At 28.7% G+C, this 16,758-nt stretch overlaps 1 protein-coding gene across 1 annotated transcript in view; it reads right to left on the bottom strand.

Annotated features, from left to right (window-relative positions):
* Positions 1-3,832: 3,832 nt before the first annotated feature.
* Positions 3,833-16,758, bottom strand: part of LOC129984167 (probable chitinase 10) — a 42,336-nt gene continuing 29,410 nt past the window's right edge. Inside the window, exons 5-7 of the mRNA XM_056093970.1 lie at positions 15,920-16,037; positions 8,849-9,034; positions 3,833-6,084 (exon numbers count right to left, since the gene is read on the bottom strand). Coding sequence (XP_055949945.1) covers positions 5,800-6,084; positions 8,849-9,034; positions 15,920-16,037 — 589 coding nt within the window. The 3' untranslated portion in view covers positions 3,833-5,799. The remainder of the gene's footprint in view (positions 6,085-8,848; positions 9,035-15,919; positions 16,038-16,758) is intronic.

The following is a 16,758-nucleotide window of genomic DNA, read 5'->3' as shown; positions in this document are numbered from 1 at the left end:
GTTGTGAATGCTTCCTGTATAATGTGAATTTGAGTGTTTATATGATACAAATAATGTTGTACTTGTTTGACCTGTACTGAATATGATTCGATAAGATAATATAAAGAATGAGATTTATAGTCAATAATTAAATACATTTATTTATGAACAATTTCAAGATACAAGAATACTAATAAAAGACGGATTTCCGTCCAGACTGCTGTTCAGGATCACTAGGTTAAGAGCAGGTCGCAGATATAAGAATATATTATTAGTTTTATTTGCATTGATTCATTTATACCCAATTGATTCATTTTATTTATCTTTAACTTTTTGGATGCTAGTTGACATTTATTTCTTAGAACTCTGAAAAATATTAAGAGTTTTGAAAATAAATCGAAAGTATCCTGCCACCCATCCAACAACATTATTATTTACAAATAAATAATTAAAAATATATAAATTGCACCGATTATAAAATTAATAAAATTTTATTACAACTTTATCAAATGTCAATGCCCAGTGTCAATCAGTACTTTTTTATTACGTTCGTTTAGTTATTATAGTATTTATAAATATCGAATGTCGACTTAAATAGTATTGTGTACAAATGGATACTTTAAAATATGTAACTACGCAAAAAATAATATAATTTTAAAAAAGAACCTAAAATTAATTATTAACATAAAAATTACTTAAAAATGGTAATCTAAATTTTTAGTTCATGAAAATAGGGCCCCATAATCTGCACCGCATTTATTCGCCACTGATACCAATATGCACACAGCTAGCTATACAGACTATAGCCAACTTCTTAGAGATATTTGAAGCTCTCACGTCAAGTCATTACAGACATCGTTCGTGGCGCCATCTACCTTCGTTGGTAAGACAAAATGCATCCAGCACATTCGCTAACAGTTAATTCGAATACTAATCAGTTAATTACAAGAAGGATAATATTATTAACAGCAAGTTTTGAGGCTATTTTAAAGCTCATATTTTATAATCGAACTTTAGGCAGAAATTAAAATAAGTACGACAATTTCACTTAAAAATAGATTTTTTTTTTAAATCAGTTTTATCACAATTAACTTTGACACCAGATATTCAATTTTTGAAAATCAGCACTTTCTGTTCTTTTAACAATCAAATAAAAATTAATACGTTTTTTCATTCGAAAGTTGCCTGGAATTCGTTAAAATAAAGGCCTGGTACTAAGCATTAAATGCATAAGAATTTAAAATAAAAACATAAAAATTGTGGGAAAAAATAAATATAATGAAGGGTTTTTTTTTTTTTTTTTTTTTTTTTTTTTTAACATTATAAAAACTGATAGTAATGAAAAATATCATTTTTAATTAAATTTTGAAAAATAAAATTGCCTGATGCAAGAATAAAAAAAATGCAAAGTTAAAAATCAATGGAAAAGCTCATTCAAATAAATTTTAGTTCTCTGAAATATCTATTTAAATATTTTCATTGTCATAATAAAGATGAATGTGTTTGTGAGTGTGTGCGCGTTGGAACTCTACAGATCAAACCGTTTGACCTAAATCTGCCAAACATGGTGATTATATACATTGAAAAGCAGATATGTGTACGTTGGATAATTTTTTGAAATTTTAATTAGATATTTAAATAATTAAGAATTAAGCTAAATTTCGGAGTTTTTTCGTGATAACTTCCGAAAAATTATAGCACAAAATAAAAAAAGAAAAAAAACATCATAAAATTTAAAATATATATATATATATATATATATATATATATATATATATATATATATATATATATATATATATATATTTCAATGATATTGTTTTTTATCTGCATACTTTTTTTAAAAAAATAATTAAGCTTAAAAAAATTATTTTAAGCATATTTTACAGCAACATATAGCATTGTAGAAATGAAATTTAAATTATTTTCTTTTTTTCTATTAATACATCAATCTGGCTTTATTCCTCATTAACAATGGGAATTAAAGAATGGAAAATTATTAATGATGATTAAGATATGAAGATTCGGATTATTTTTTAATGTTGGGTAAATTTAACGGGTTTTTTTTTGTACTTTTATTGCTCATGTAAATAAGGTTTAATTTCAAAGCAATGGAAAAAATTAAAAAGAAAATTAAAGCGATGCATTGGAAAACGAACGGAATCGTACAAGGCTATTAAAATAGTACGAGTTATATGTTTATGAAAATTTGAAGTTTAAAAATATTTTGCTGAGCAATCCATTAAGACTTAGTTACACAAAATATTTATCTGAAAATTTTAGCATTTAATAATATCATTGAACAAATGCGGCTTGTTTAATGTATTTTATATTACATAATCAAAAAGAAACATTTAAGGAAAAGTATGTAACAATTTTAAAATTTTCAAGCAAAGTGAAAATATTTTGTTGCGAACGTGGCGCAGTTAGAAAATAAAATAGAAATTTTTATAAATTTCAAAGCAATTATATGCAAGTTATTTAGAACGAATCCTCGATTTTTTTTTTCGTGATATCCTTTTTTATAAAACAGCAAAAATAATTTTATAAAAAAAAAATGCATGCATAATTCATTTACTGTTCTAAAATTTCTTAGATTATTTAAAAAATATTCTGTCTACCTCAATAGGAAAGCAAATCGTCAAATTAAAATAATATAAAAATGTTTAAAAAGCTTGAATTAAAAAAAAATATATCGTTGCATGCTTCTAAAGTTTAAATATTATCTGTGACAGTATTCAAAATACAGTATACCAATACAATACAGTAAACGCCAGTATTCAAAAGTTTTGTTAAATACACTCTTTAATCTAAAACTTATTCAGTTTGGAAAACTAAATGAAATCTTCATATCTTGATAATTAAGAATGGAAAAAAAGCAGAAGGAAATATTAACAGCAAAAATTAAAAAAACAAAAACAATTTGAGTTTCATTTCCAAAAAGGAAAATGTTTTTATAAAATATATCTTTAAAAGTTTATTAAATAAATTCAAAGAAAATGTACAAAAATTAATTAGTGTCATGAAAAAAATAATCTTTTTGTAACTTGAAAAGATGCAAAAATCATTTTTGTGTAAACAACATTTTTTTAGAAGTTATCGCGGAAAAACATCAAGATCTCACTTACTCTTTAATTGATAAAAATTTCAACAAAAAAATTACTATAAACAATTTATTTTTATCCTCTAGGGTATATATACATGCAAAGATTGGTAATTTTATGTCAGATGTTCCTCCCTTAGAGAGTCAAAATACACATTATTATCAGTTATTAAAAGTAAAATTACAGCACGATGAGAAATAATGTGCAATCAGAAGATATTACCAGGAATGTTACATTTTTGATGGCATTGAGATGCCACTAAATTTAACTCCATTAGGAAGAACCTAATTAAATCAGCAAAAAGATATAGGGCTTTAAAAATAACACAATTTTAATATCTATTCTAATTTGATGGTTAAAAATACATTGTTTAGTGAGTCATGAACATCAAATTATTAAATGTAATTGATATTAAACACAAACAATATTCCTGGTGAACAGTCTGGTCGCTTAAGGCAACTAGTATAAGATTAAACAAGAGATTTGGAAAGTTCATGAGTGGAGTACTATGATACGAAAGAAATTAAATTTAATAATTATTTTATTCGGCATAAATTTTAGTTTTCTTTTGACGAGGTTCCTACTTAAATTGTGTTATATAAAGTGAAAGTGTATCAATTAACAGATTAAACACACGAAACCTTTTTCTGTCATTTTAATTAATAAATGTATCTTTTGCACATAATAAAATATACAGTACTAAACAATTAACAACGCATAACATTGAATGAAATACATAAAGAAGACGAATAAAAAAAACTATTTTTCAACATAGTAATAACAATTTTGAGTGATCGACGAGTTAACAAATAACACTACTCTATAATATAACAAATAACAATGACTATTCTATCACTACTACTAAAACTACACAATACAACTAAAAGTTTACAAGCCATAATTTATACACTACAAAATATACATAGCTATTAACATTCTCTACGATTTGAGGTATAACTTGCTTTTAACAAATTCAACGGCTATTATATTTGAATTGACAATACACATTTTAGTTATTGAAATAAAAACGTTTATTTAGTATATTTTTAGTAGAATTTATTATTATATCGTTTACATCCTTCTTTATGATTCGTATGTTATTTCCATTACCAGGAGATCAAGAATAGTTTGCTTATGATACTGACGGCATACTAATAGATTTCCAATTAATTAATACTAAATAGACTTCTGTTGGAATTGCTTTGGGTTTTTTTAATGACAAAAAGGTTTCATGTAGCTAAAGTATGCTGGCAATTTTCTCTTTTTGTAATAAATAATGAGTCCTATATTTTGATAATAATTCTCAAAATATAGAACATAGTTTCTTAAAAACCGCCAACACATACTGAAATATAAACGGAAGCAAATAAAAAAGGTCAATTTTTTCAGAACTAATTAAAAAAAATTTACTCCGATAATATAAAGGTATCCCAAAATTAACGCAAGATTTCAATTTGCCGACATTAGTGTGGTAAAGTGTTGAAAACTTAATTTAAAAAAAAAAAAACATTTGACAGCTGATAGCTTAGGGTTAGTAACAAGGGAGCATTACACGATAGAAAAACCATGTTAACGCAAGATTTGAATTAAATAAAAAACACAGTTTTTTTTATTATTATATTTTTATTGAATCATAAAGTACACAAGATAGGATTATGTATGGAATAACACATAAGGTAAATGGCCTCCACGACTTTGCTGGTACATAAGCACTCTTTTGTCGAAATTTTCCCATGACCATTTTGCCTAAACATAGATGAATTTCGTTGATGCAGCTTTAAATTTCTTCCTTCAATGCACACGTGCTTATGGGCTTGTTGGCATAGATCTTTGACTTCAAATAACCTCATAAAAAGAAATCCAATGGTATTAAATCCCACGATCTAGGGGGGGTAATTCTCAAATTTTCGAACTGTGGCAGTCAGACTTTCATTATTTTTGAAATATTGTTCAACAATGAAAACACGTTGTTCTATCGTGAAATACCCATTGTTACTAACATCTATCAGCTGTCAAATGTTTTTAATAGGATTGCCAACACTTTTACTGCACGAAAGAGATAAATTCAAATCTTGCGTTAATTTTGGGATACCTTTTATTTTCAAAAGAAAGTTTATCACGCATTTTAAAGACATCTATATTACATAGTAATAGAAGTGTATATGATCTGATGGTTATCCATTCGTTAAAAGGCAACGGAAGATGACAGAAACTTGCAAAATAGTCTAAAAGTTACTTCGTGTTTGTTTTCCTAATGATTAATTTTGAAAAGTTCGTCTTCCAGATCCTGCAAGCAGTGGAAATTGCATATGCATTTAGAACATAATTAATAAAAATATTTGAAACGTTGCACTAACGAATATACTTGATTCACCGTAATTTCAGCTAAATCATTGAAATAAGTAAGTGAGTAGTAATAATAACTTACTAATATTATTTTAACATTCAAGCTATTCTGCACATAGTTAGATTTAATATGAATAAATAATATATGACAGGTCCTTATATTTTTAGCAAATATCCACCAAAAGTTTTGTATTATTTATTGATTGAATAGAATCTGATAGTGAAAAAGCCAGTTTTTTGCTAATCTGGATCTAATAAAGAATAACGGTTAATAATACTAAAATACAATGCTGGATGGGTGTACACTAAAATAGCTCTAATTAGCTGTTATATAACAGGAAATATCACAAAAAAGCAGTTTCAAAATTGCTCAGTGACGGTTCAGACGCGATAATTTCCTCATTTTTGATATGAATTCCATTCTTATCATACTTATTAGAGGAAACTTCATGGACAGGCAGATGCCTTCGAAATCATCACAGCTAAAATCTTTTATAAGGACACCGCCGTAACCACTCTCGGCAATCCACTTGATCTTCCTTACCACCATGAGAGGAGGGTCGTACGCAGCCCACTGGTCACCGGAATACGCGTAGAAACCTACGGCTTTGTCTTCTCCTTCTGTCCAGTTTACAGCATTCAAATATTGACATATCTGAAAGAACAAGTTATGAATCACGTTTAAGCAAAATGTTATCTTACAATCTATAAACCAGCGAGAGGGGTCTCCCGCAAAATTTTCTCGTATACTCTCTACTAAAGATGTTATCCCAGTTTTAAACATTAACAATGCACTACTTTACTATATGGATGGCGTAGTATTGCTAAAAATGGCCCACGTGGCAATCCACCTGGAGAACGCTTTGGAGGATACTGGAGTACGATAGTTACGAAAATTATCCTTTAGCATAAATATATCATTTTTTACAGAATCCATCACGTAATCCTTGGCGAGTTATTTGGCGATGAATCCTTGGCATGCAGTTAATAATACCCGAAAATCGATTTTGTACTTTAGACGCGTTTTTCCCAATCGATCGAAACAAAAATTTGACATAAAGCTACAATTGTACTTACAAAATCTCATGCCTGTTTTTATATATTTAAATCATTGTCTTTTTGAGTAATTACGTTTATATGTTACTGAATGTACTGACTGACAGGTAGTCAATTTAGCTGAAAATTTGAAAGATGTCTAGATTATAGATGTTAATTCGGCTTATCAAATTTTATCTGTTTAGTTCTCTTCGTTTTGTAATTATCGTGCTGAATTATATTCGAACAGCCGGATAGCCAAATTTCCTCAAAATTTGACAGAAATCTACAAATTTGATATACCAAATTTCATCCGTCTAGATCAAAGAGTTTTTGAGTTATCTTTACCATAAATGTACAGACATTTTCTAAAAATGTGTTTTTCGAACTCGGGTGGTCTGAAAAGTGAGGATTTGACAATTACAATACTTTCTCTATATTGCGTATACGAGAAAATGAAAAGATCACGAATTTTACAAGCAAATACAGAAAAGTGACATTAATAATATATCATTCGTTAACAATGGTTCATTATCGATTGTATTACTTTAATACTTCATTTGTATTGAAGTAATACTAATAAATAATCAAATAGTAAGGCACAGAAAAATTTCGAAACTGTATTGTTAATCAAAAGGAAGAGTCTGAAATCCGATCTTAATGCTCAGTGCCAACATATAGTTGAATATTGAGACAAGATATTTTGTCAGCTACTTTTAAATCTTGGCAATATGCTATAATCAAAACAGCATTTATTTGGGAATATATAATGTAATCTGGGAATTTTGATGTTATTCGTAATTTCAACAAGATTCCATCCCTTAGAAATTCCAGACTGAATACGAGTCAATAATTCAAACTTACAAAATTTATCTTCTCATTATTGGTATGAAATCCGTTCTTTTATCTTTACTACCAATAAAGAAAAGTGTGCGTTGCATGCTTGTGTGTGTGTGCATGGGTGGGTTAGCCCTTTAAAGGCCAGACCGTTTGACTGAGACTTGCTAAATTTGGCACATATATACTTTGTAGATTAGAAATATGACTATGAAGAATACGCCATAAAGACTATGAAGAATTGCAGATGTTCGCCGAATTTTGGACAGAATCTATCAATGGATTGGCTCTCTGTCAATCTGCCTGTTCTTATATGTATGAACGTGAGTAAGCAATTAGAAATCGCAATAAACTAAAATGCTAAATTTAAGAATAATTTATTTACGAAAAAAATTCTAAATATACATCTAATTTTGAGCTAAATCTGGCACATGGCAAACTATCTATCTATGAAAATTAACATGGTAGCTGAAAAACACAGTTAGTATGTGGTATCAACACTAAAATGTTAGATCTTTAACAAAGATTGAATCTAGTTGGTCGTGGGAATAAGTCCAAAGTGCATATTCCACTCTCCTCACTATTATACTAAGCCTAACACATAACATTCTACCCTGCTCATACTTGAAAGTTAAGAAAATGTTCTAATTATACCAGAAGTACAACAAAATAGAAAATTTCTTTCTGCATTTAGCATAAATTGGCCAATATGGGAATAACTATGCCTATAAAAATAAAGAATTTCAAGGAAAATTAGTGGAAGTTGTCTTCCCGAAACGTTCTCGCATATTCCCTTATAAATGTACTTGTGTATTATTACCCACATGACATAAAGTAAATATTAGAGTGAGATTTTTTACGATTAATCGCTAGGATGTGGTTAATATAAAAATACCAGATGTATTTTGGCCTTTTTTTCTGGTAGATTAAAACCAAAATGTAATGACACACTACTGCAATTATAGCCACAAAATAACATACCTAATTTCATATATCTGTCATCGTATTTTTGATTTATCGATTTCACATATTTGAGAAAATACAGATTGACAGACGGTCATCTCTTAACAGATCGGTTCAAACTTTGATGATTATTTACATCTTAAATGTTAAATGCGTACACTAAATCTCTTCCATCTAGCGCTCTTCGTTTTATAGTTATCGTGTAAACTTATATTCGGACGGCCGGACAGAACAACTTCCTCTGAACAGATTTCTTTTAAAATATCATAAAAATCTACAAATTTGAAATTGGGATCATATGTATTAAATTTCATTCAATAACTCAAAACATTTTTAAGTTATTGTCTTCACAGTCAGCAGACATAATTTCGAAAATGTATTTTTCTTACTAAGAAAATTTGAAACGTTTAGATTCATAAGAATCTCGAATTTGAATACTTTGATGTTACAATACTTTCTCTCCCTACATTTCGTATATTAGAAAGTGAAAATGTAAGCAAATTTAACCAAGGTTTTGATAAATAAGAAACAAATAAAGAATACTCAGTCATAACGTGTTGCATTTAATTAAGAGAAATACTTACTTCTCTGTAACAAAGGGAGCCCCCATTATTGCTTAATGCACCCGGGGCTCCTGGACCCCTGGCTGGAGCACCAAATTCATGATTGGCCGGATTAACCAGAGTGAAAGTCTTAGCGTAAGTTGCTATTCCCAAATTAAGTTGCATCTTTGAGAATCCGTTATTTGCCCAGATTTCCATCGCCGATTTCTGAAAACATTAAGTAGAATTGTAAAACAGAAAAGTTGAGAATATTTAAATTCGAAAACTATCACATTGAAAAGATTTGTTTTTCACTGTTCAATAGAGGATTGACATGAAATCTATGGTTCATGGTTATAAAAAATATATAGAAAATGTGGAACTAATACATAATGGCGTATATGCTATGGTTCATATAAAACAATCATACGGAACGATTTGAAAATTAATGAAAATTATATCTAGAAGTTGTTTAGGTATATTTTCAATTAAACTGAGAATTATTTTAACTCAATCAACAATTGTCAAGCATTCGTCGTCGACGAAGAAAGAAAATATGCATCCATTTTCAACTACTAAATGGTCTAAAAGAAAGCAAATTATATAGAATTCATTTTTTCTTTTTTGAATTCTTTGCTATAATATTTCCGATTCCAAGCCGTTTTCGAAGCTGGATTAAACCTTAAATGTCCTATTTTTGTAAAAGTTGATTTAAAAATGTTTTTTACTTTCAATTCTTGAGTAACTCACGCAAAAAAGGCTTTATTTAAAAAATTATATTGCATTTTATTTATGATTTACGGCTTACGATAATGTTATTTATACTATTTACTGCTTAATTTGAAATTAATAAAGTACAAATTCTATCTTTATTGTTATTTTGTCGTCGAATGAAGAGGAAAAAAATCAATTTATTTGGATTTATTCAATTAATAAAAAAATAAGAATTAAGAGCTTTTTACATATTATTTGAAGATTTGAGGTAAAAAAAAAAATTGTCATTGAAATTCTTTAATTATTTCAGAATGAAGACTTCCTTTGGGAGATTACATGGGCGGCTAAAAGATATTAGCACAAAGATATGAAAATGAGGAATTCAATTTAACCTGTAGAAATGCTGGCAATAACTTTTGAAATTTATAAGAACTATCTTTTGAAATCTATTGGAGTATTAAACTGCATTGCGTAAAATAAAGGTTTTACTTACAATTATTTTCGAACCCTGTTATTATAAAGTTTTGAAGGTAATTTTGTTTATTAAAGCAATTCCATAAAAATATACAAATATGAACAGAACTTTAGATACGATTTATACACATAAATATACAATTGGAAATTAATATACAATTAATATTAATATAAATTAATTATATAATTAATATTATCATCCATTATATAATGGACATTACCGACAGTAAATACCGTTTTATTTTGTGCTTGCCAGGCACAGAAAGTCCAGAAATTTCATTCTTTTTTGTTGGTCATGCTTCATTTCGGCTGCATAAAAATTTGCTAACGCCATATGCTGGAATACATTTGACAGTAGAAAAGAAAATATTCATCTACGATTTGTCAAGCAAGAAGGTACACAGAATAAGCTTTTCATATTCTCAGCAATATATGGAGAATATTCCATCGGTCTTTTAATATTCTATCACAATTTGTGCATGATATTATTAAAGCCTGCATTATTCTTCATAATTATGTTAGGGATAGAGATGGATACATGACTGTGGATACAATATCCATTATAGGATTGAAAGGTATTCAAGGAGATAATATTATAAGAGGAGACTTCAAAGCAAACAATGTGAGAAACATTCTATGTAGATATTTTATTTCAAATGCAGGCATGATTTTCTGGCATACATCTGCAATATAAAATATTCTTAATGTATATTAGCGATAGATAACTATAAAATAAGCCTCTTTCTTATTTGAAACACGTATCGCAAGAAAAAACGTTTTTCTTCGCGTTATTTTTATTTGCTTGTAAAATATTTTTGAATAGATAGAGATGGAGACATGATTGAGGATACAATGTCAATTACAGAATTGAAAGATATTCAAGGAAAGAATATTCGAAAAGGAGAGTTCAAAGCAAACAATATGAGAAACATTCTATGTAGATATTTTATTTCAAAGGCAGGCATGGTTTCCTGGCCTACACACACTACTACATCTACAATATAAAAAATACACTGATCACCATGATAGTAGCAGCAGATAACTGCAAAGTATGCCGATTTCTTATGTTAAAGAAGTATTGCAAGAGAAAACGTTTCTCTTCGCATTATTTTTATTTACTTATGAAATATTTTTGATTTATTAGAAATAAGTTTAAAACATAATTAAACTTTTTTGAAAAACGTAATATTGTTATTAATTTTCCAATAATGTTTATCTTTTTACAATGGCCAGCTCAGAAATAAAAAATGTACTGATAATTAAGTCCAGAAACAATAGTGTAATGTAAATAAAATTCTCTGGAACTAGAGAGTATTACTACTATAATTTTTTGAATCTCGAAATAAGATTTTTTTACGACTCCATTTTTTCGTTCGACTAAATCGTTTCAGTCCTTTTCTTCCAATAAATCAAAGTCTTACAAATTTCATGCCAACCGCTGCGTTTCTGTCTTTAAAAACCCTCAAAACAGACTTTTCCTGGATTGAAGCAATTAAAATTTCATTATCAATATTTAACTCATTTATGTTTATAATAGATGAAAACTTATTGATGCTAAAGGAAAAATTGTGCTTCACGCAGGAAGGTAAATTTCACTGTGAAAAAGCAACTTTAGACGTTAAAAAAACGCCGTGTGTGCAAGCTTGTATTTGATTATATGCGCCAGTACTTGGACTGCAACGATCAAAGTACCGTTGGCGCCAGTGTCAGCCGACGTCTGCACAGCATCCACTTACGACAAATTGATCGGGCCTTTATTTTTCCGCCAAACTGTTAAGCTCTAAGGCTGGTTACACACACAGCGGATTTTTCTGACGCGGTTGATTCACCGTCGCCGCCATAACAACAGTAGTGTATTGAATTATATTAGAGCTTATACATTTGGCGGAAAAATAAAGGCGCAGCCAATTTGCTTTAAGCGGACTTTGTACAGATATCGGTTGCCACTGGCGCCAGCGGTATTTTTACCACCCTGTTCAAGCACTGGTGTACACAATCAAATGTAAACTTACATACGTGGTGTTTTTTAACGTCTAGAGTTGCATTTTCACATTTCTGCGTGAAACACCTTTTTTTAGCATCAATAGAATTTCATGTATTATGAATGAGTTAAATATCGATAATGAAATTTTAATTGCTTTACGCCAAGAAAGGCCAGGTTTATGGATTTTTAAAGACATAAATGCAGCGATTGGCATGACATTTGTATAGAAATTTGTAATGACTTTGATTTATCGGAAGAAAAAGAGAAACGATTTATTGGAAATCCATACTTTCTCATAAGTACTTACTAGAAAAAAGTTGGAGTGGTAAAAAAATTTAATTTTGAGAATCTAGAAATTATAGCAGTAACACTCTCTAGTTCCAGAGAATTTTATTTACACTGCACTATTGTTTCTGGACTTAATTATAAATTCTTTTTTATTTCTGAGCTGGCTATTATTCACATTTTTTTTTATAAAAATATAAACATTATTTGAAAATTAGTAACAATATTATGTTTTTTTTAAAAAAAAGTTTTATTACGCTTTTAACTTATTTCTAATAATTCAAAAATATTTTACAAGTAAATAAAAATGATGCGAAGAAAAACGTTTTTTCTTGCAATACTTGTTTCAAATAAGAAAGCGGCTTATTTTACTGTTACATATCGCTAATATACATTAAGAATATTTTATATTGCAGATGTATGCCAGGAAACCATGCCTGCATTTGAAATAAAATATCTACATAGAATGTTTCTCACATTGTTTGCTTTGAAGTCTCCTCTTATAATATTCTCCTCTATAATTGATATTGTATCCTCAGTCATGTATCCATCTCTATCTATTCAAAAATATTTTACAAGTAAATAAAAATGATGCGAAGAAAAACGTTTTTTCTTGCAATACTTGTTTCAAATAAGAAAGCGGCTTATTTTACTGTTACATATCGCTAATATACATTAAGAATATTTTATATTGCAGATGTATGCCAGGAAACCATGCCTGCATTTGAAATAAAATATCTACATAGAATGTTTCTCACATTGTTTGCTTTGAAGTCTCCTCTTATAATATTCTCCTCTATAATTGATATTGTATCCTCAGTCATGTATCCATCTCTATCCCTAACATAATTATGAAGAATAATACAGGCTTTAATAATATCATGCACAAATTGTCATAGAATATTAAAAGGCCAATGGAATATTCTCCATATATTGCTGAGAATATCAAAAACGTATTCTGTGTACCTTCTAGCTTGGCAAATCGTAGATGAATATTTTCTTTTCGACTGTCAAATGTATTCCAGCATATGGCCTTAGCAAATTTTTATGCAGCCGAAATGAAGCATCTCTAGCAAAAAAAGTATGGAATTTTCTGTGCCTGGCAAGCACAAAATAAAATGGTATTTACTGTCGGTAATGCCCATTGACACAACTGAAAGCTAATACTAATTATATAATTAATATATAATAATATTAATTGTAGAATGATTTCTATTTGTATATTTATATGTATAAAACGTATCTCTGTTCATATTTGTATGTTTTTAAGCGATTGCATCAATAAACAAATTTACCTTCAAAACTTCATAATAAAAATGTATGAAAATAATTGTAAGTGAAATATTTATTGCACTTAATACTCCAACTTACAGATTTCAAAAGTTATTGCCAGCATTTCTACAGGCTGAATGGAATTCCTCATTTTGGTATTTTTGTGCTAATATATTTTAGCCGCCCATATAATCCATCAAAGGAAGTCTTCGACATTCGGAAGTGTTTGTAGAATTTCAATGTCAATCAATTTCAATCTCAAATCTTCAAATACGTGTAAAAAGCTCCTAACTCTTCTATTTTTTTCATTAATTGAATAAATACAAATAAGTCTGTTTGTTCCCATTTCCTCTTTATTCGATGACAAAATAACAATAAAGATAGAATCTGCATTTTATTCATTTCAAATTAGACTTAAGCAGTAAATAGTTTAAATAACACGGTTAAATTAAATTTGTTTGATGATGAAATTACGCTGAATTTTACGACGGAGACAGAAATTTTACCGTCGTGTGTGTGAACCTTCGAATTTCTGGAAGCGGTAATGATAAAATATCCGCAGCGGAAATAAACGCCGTGTGTGTAACCAACCTAATATAATTCAATACACTACTGTTATTATGGCGGTGACGGTGAATTAACCGCGTCCGAAAAATCCTCTGCGCATGTGTAACCAGCCTTAGGAGGATCGTAGCAAACGCCACTTCGTGTATCTTGGCAATGTTGCCAATGCAGTGCCTTACCTTCCTCAATTAATTACGATAATTCTTTATCCTTTTAAACCAGGCCGGATAACGCGGCCTAGTTTTCTAACTAGGCCGAATAGTAAGGAAGCCTAACAGTCGTTAACTCGGAAGTGCACTGTACTTTACTCTTTCAAAACTTTTAGAACTTTCAACCTTTCTTTGAATTGCAATTAATTAATATTAAAATTTTATGATTAACAAACACTCTTACTCCCACTACTTGTCATATATTTAATGTAAATTTATTTGGAATTTTCACTCTAGAACTAAACTTTGATCGTAGTTGAAACGTGAATTTTCTTTAGATAACTTTTAGAGATTATATTTTAACTTAAGAGAATACCAATTTTAAGAGAAAACAACTTAAAAGATTCTTTGGTCTTGATTAATATTTATTTGATTTAATACTAGGTGTAATAATACATGTAGATTTCTGTACTTCTACTTGAAATTCGATAATTACAAAATGCAAACACGTTCGAGCAAATGATTTTCATAGAGCAAAATGCAACATGTGTTCAAATGAAAATTTACACTTTAGAAAATAAATACATTTTTAGAAAATATTTTTGTTCCGTTGATTTGTTTATTTTTTAAGAAAATATTTTTGGTTCCGTTCGTATTTTGTAACCCATATTGATATCCATACTGCTTTACGAGTAATGATTATTATATATTCTTTAATATTTAATTAAATATTCAGAGTCTAGTATTCCGAGCAATATAATAGTAATGGTTGATAGGAAAAAATGCTTCAATTCTATTTACAACGAAATTAAAAAGAAGCCAAACATGTCTAGTTTATAAGAACTGAAAGAAAGTGTCGGTTGACAAGTTTTAAAAAAATAGAACTATAAATTTGGTGTGATAAAATATGTAATATAAAACTTCAGAAATTTACTGAGTGAAATAAAATTTATGATTTGACCGATAAGACACTAAAATTTGAAAGTGCTAAAAGTTGAGAGTAAAATTTAAAACAAATAAATAGTAAAAAGGAGTTGCAGCAATTTTAAAATACAGTATTTAAAGTTAAATTATTACATTCATATATTAAAAAGTATCAAAAAATAAAAACAAATCTGAAGATGTGCAAAAAAAAAAAAAAAAAACACCCATTAATCTGAATATTGGCAAAAGCACGCAAAATACAGATGTAATTGAAAAGTAAAATAGGTTTAGTACTCTAAAATAAATAAAGGCATTATTATAAACTATTTTTAAATATTTTAAAATGATGTAAAGATAATTTTTGTACAATTACATGTTTCGAAATTATGAAGGAAAACGTGAACTCATTCTACTCGATTTCGCACCACTTGAAGGCAACATGGCAATTTTATAATGGTGCAGGCAATCCTTTAACATGCTGAGAAACATGTGCGCCAATATTTGTTCGATTCCGTCAAGAAGTGTGATTTTTTTAATAAAGTTCAAACAAACAAACAAACAAAAAACGGAAATCAATTTTTCATATAAAATTAATAAAGCAAATATGTCAGTTATTTCAATTTTTGTCATACGACTTCTATTAATTTCCTTTACTATCTCAGGAAAGGATTTCTATAATAATTGAAAGCATATAATATCTTATAGAATTAAATATTACAGTAAGAAGAAAGACAATCTTTACCATACCGAATTCAAAGAGGGATCTGCATCTCCAGCTTTTTTGTCAAACTGCGTATGATGACCCGTCTTCCTCTCCCATGGGCCGTGCATGTCATAAGTCATCACGTTGACATAATGAACTGCTCTAAAAAAAGTTACCACAAGCATCAATCAAAGAACAATAATGATTTAGTTTAGATTTGTCATACATTTGCTATAATTTGGTAGCAAAGAAAGTTACCACAAGCATCAATCAAAGAATAATAATGATTTAGTTTAGGTTTGTCATATATTTGCTATAATTTGGTAGCAAAGAAAGTTACCACAAGCATCAATCAAAGAATAATAATGATTTAGTTTAGATTTCTCATATATTTAATTTCGTAGCAATGAAAGTTATATCACGATTCATTATAATTTTCTAGGATTAGACAAGAATGTGTCATAGTAATGCCGACATGGTTTACCTCCTTCAGCGACAAATGTTAAAATAAAATAAATGTTGATAAAAGCAAAGGTAAAATCAGATGTTAGCAATCACATAGGAGCATACGATAACAAATATTACTATTATCATGAAAAACCTTGCTTTTTAAGCAAAAAAAAAAAAACTCGTTTTAATCGAATAGTGTGTATTTTACAAGAACCATTTTAAGTTTCATATTATGCAGACTGACTGACTAATACATATCTAATTATTGGGAGTCTTCGAAAAAAAGAGTCATAGTGGCAGCTACATGGCTCATATAATTAGTCACTATGAAGTTTGTTATGAAATATTTGGAATACGTTTCTTTTATCGCGTCTTTCTGTTTATTGGGAATGCTGATTGAAAATCTGAACATTGCCTTTTTTTAAATGATTAT

The sequence above is a fragment of the Argiope bruennichi genome, chromosome 9 (genome assembly GCF_947563725.1).
Source record: "Argiope bruennichi chromosome 9, qqArgBrue1.1, whole genome shotgun sequence".
Lineage (NCBI taxonomy): Eukaryota > Metazoa > Arthropoda > Arachnida > Araneae > Araneidae > Argiope > Argiope bruennichi.
Note: the sequence above shows the minus strand (reverse complement) of the source record. Positions and strands in the feature narration are given on the sequence as shown.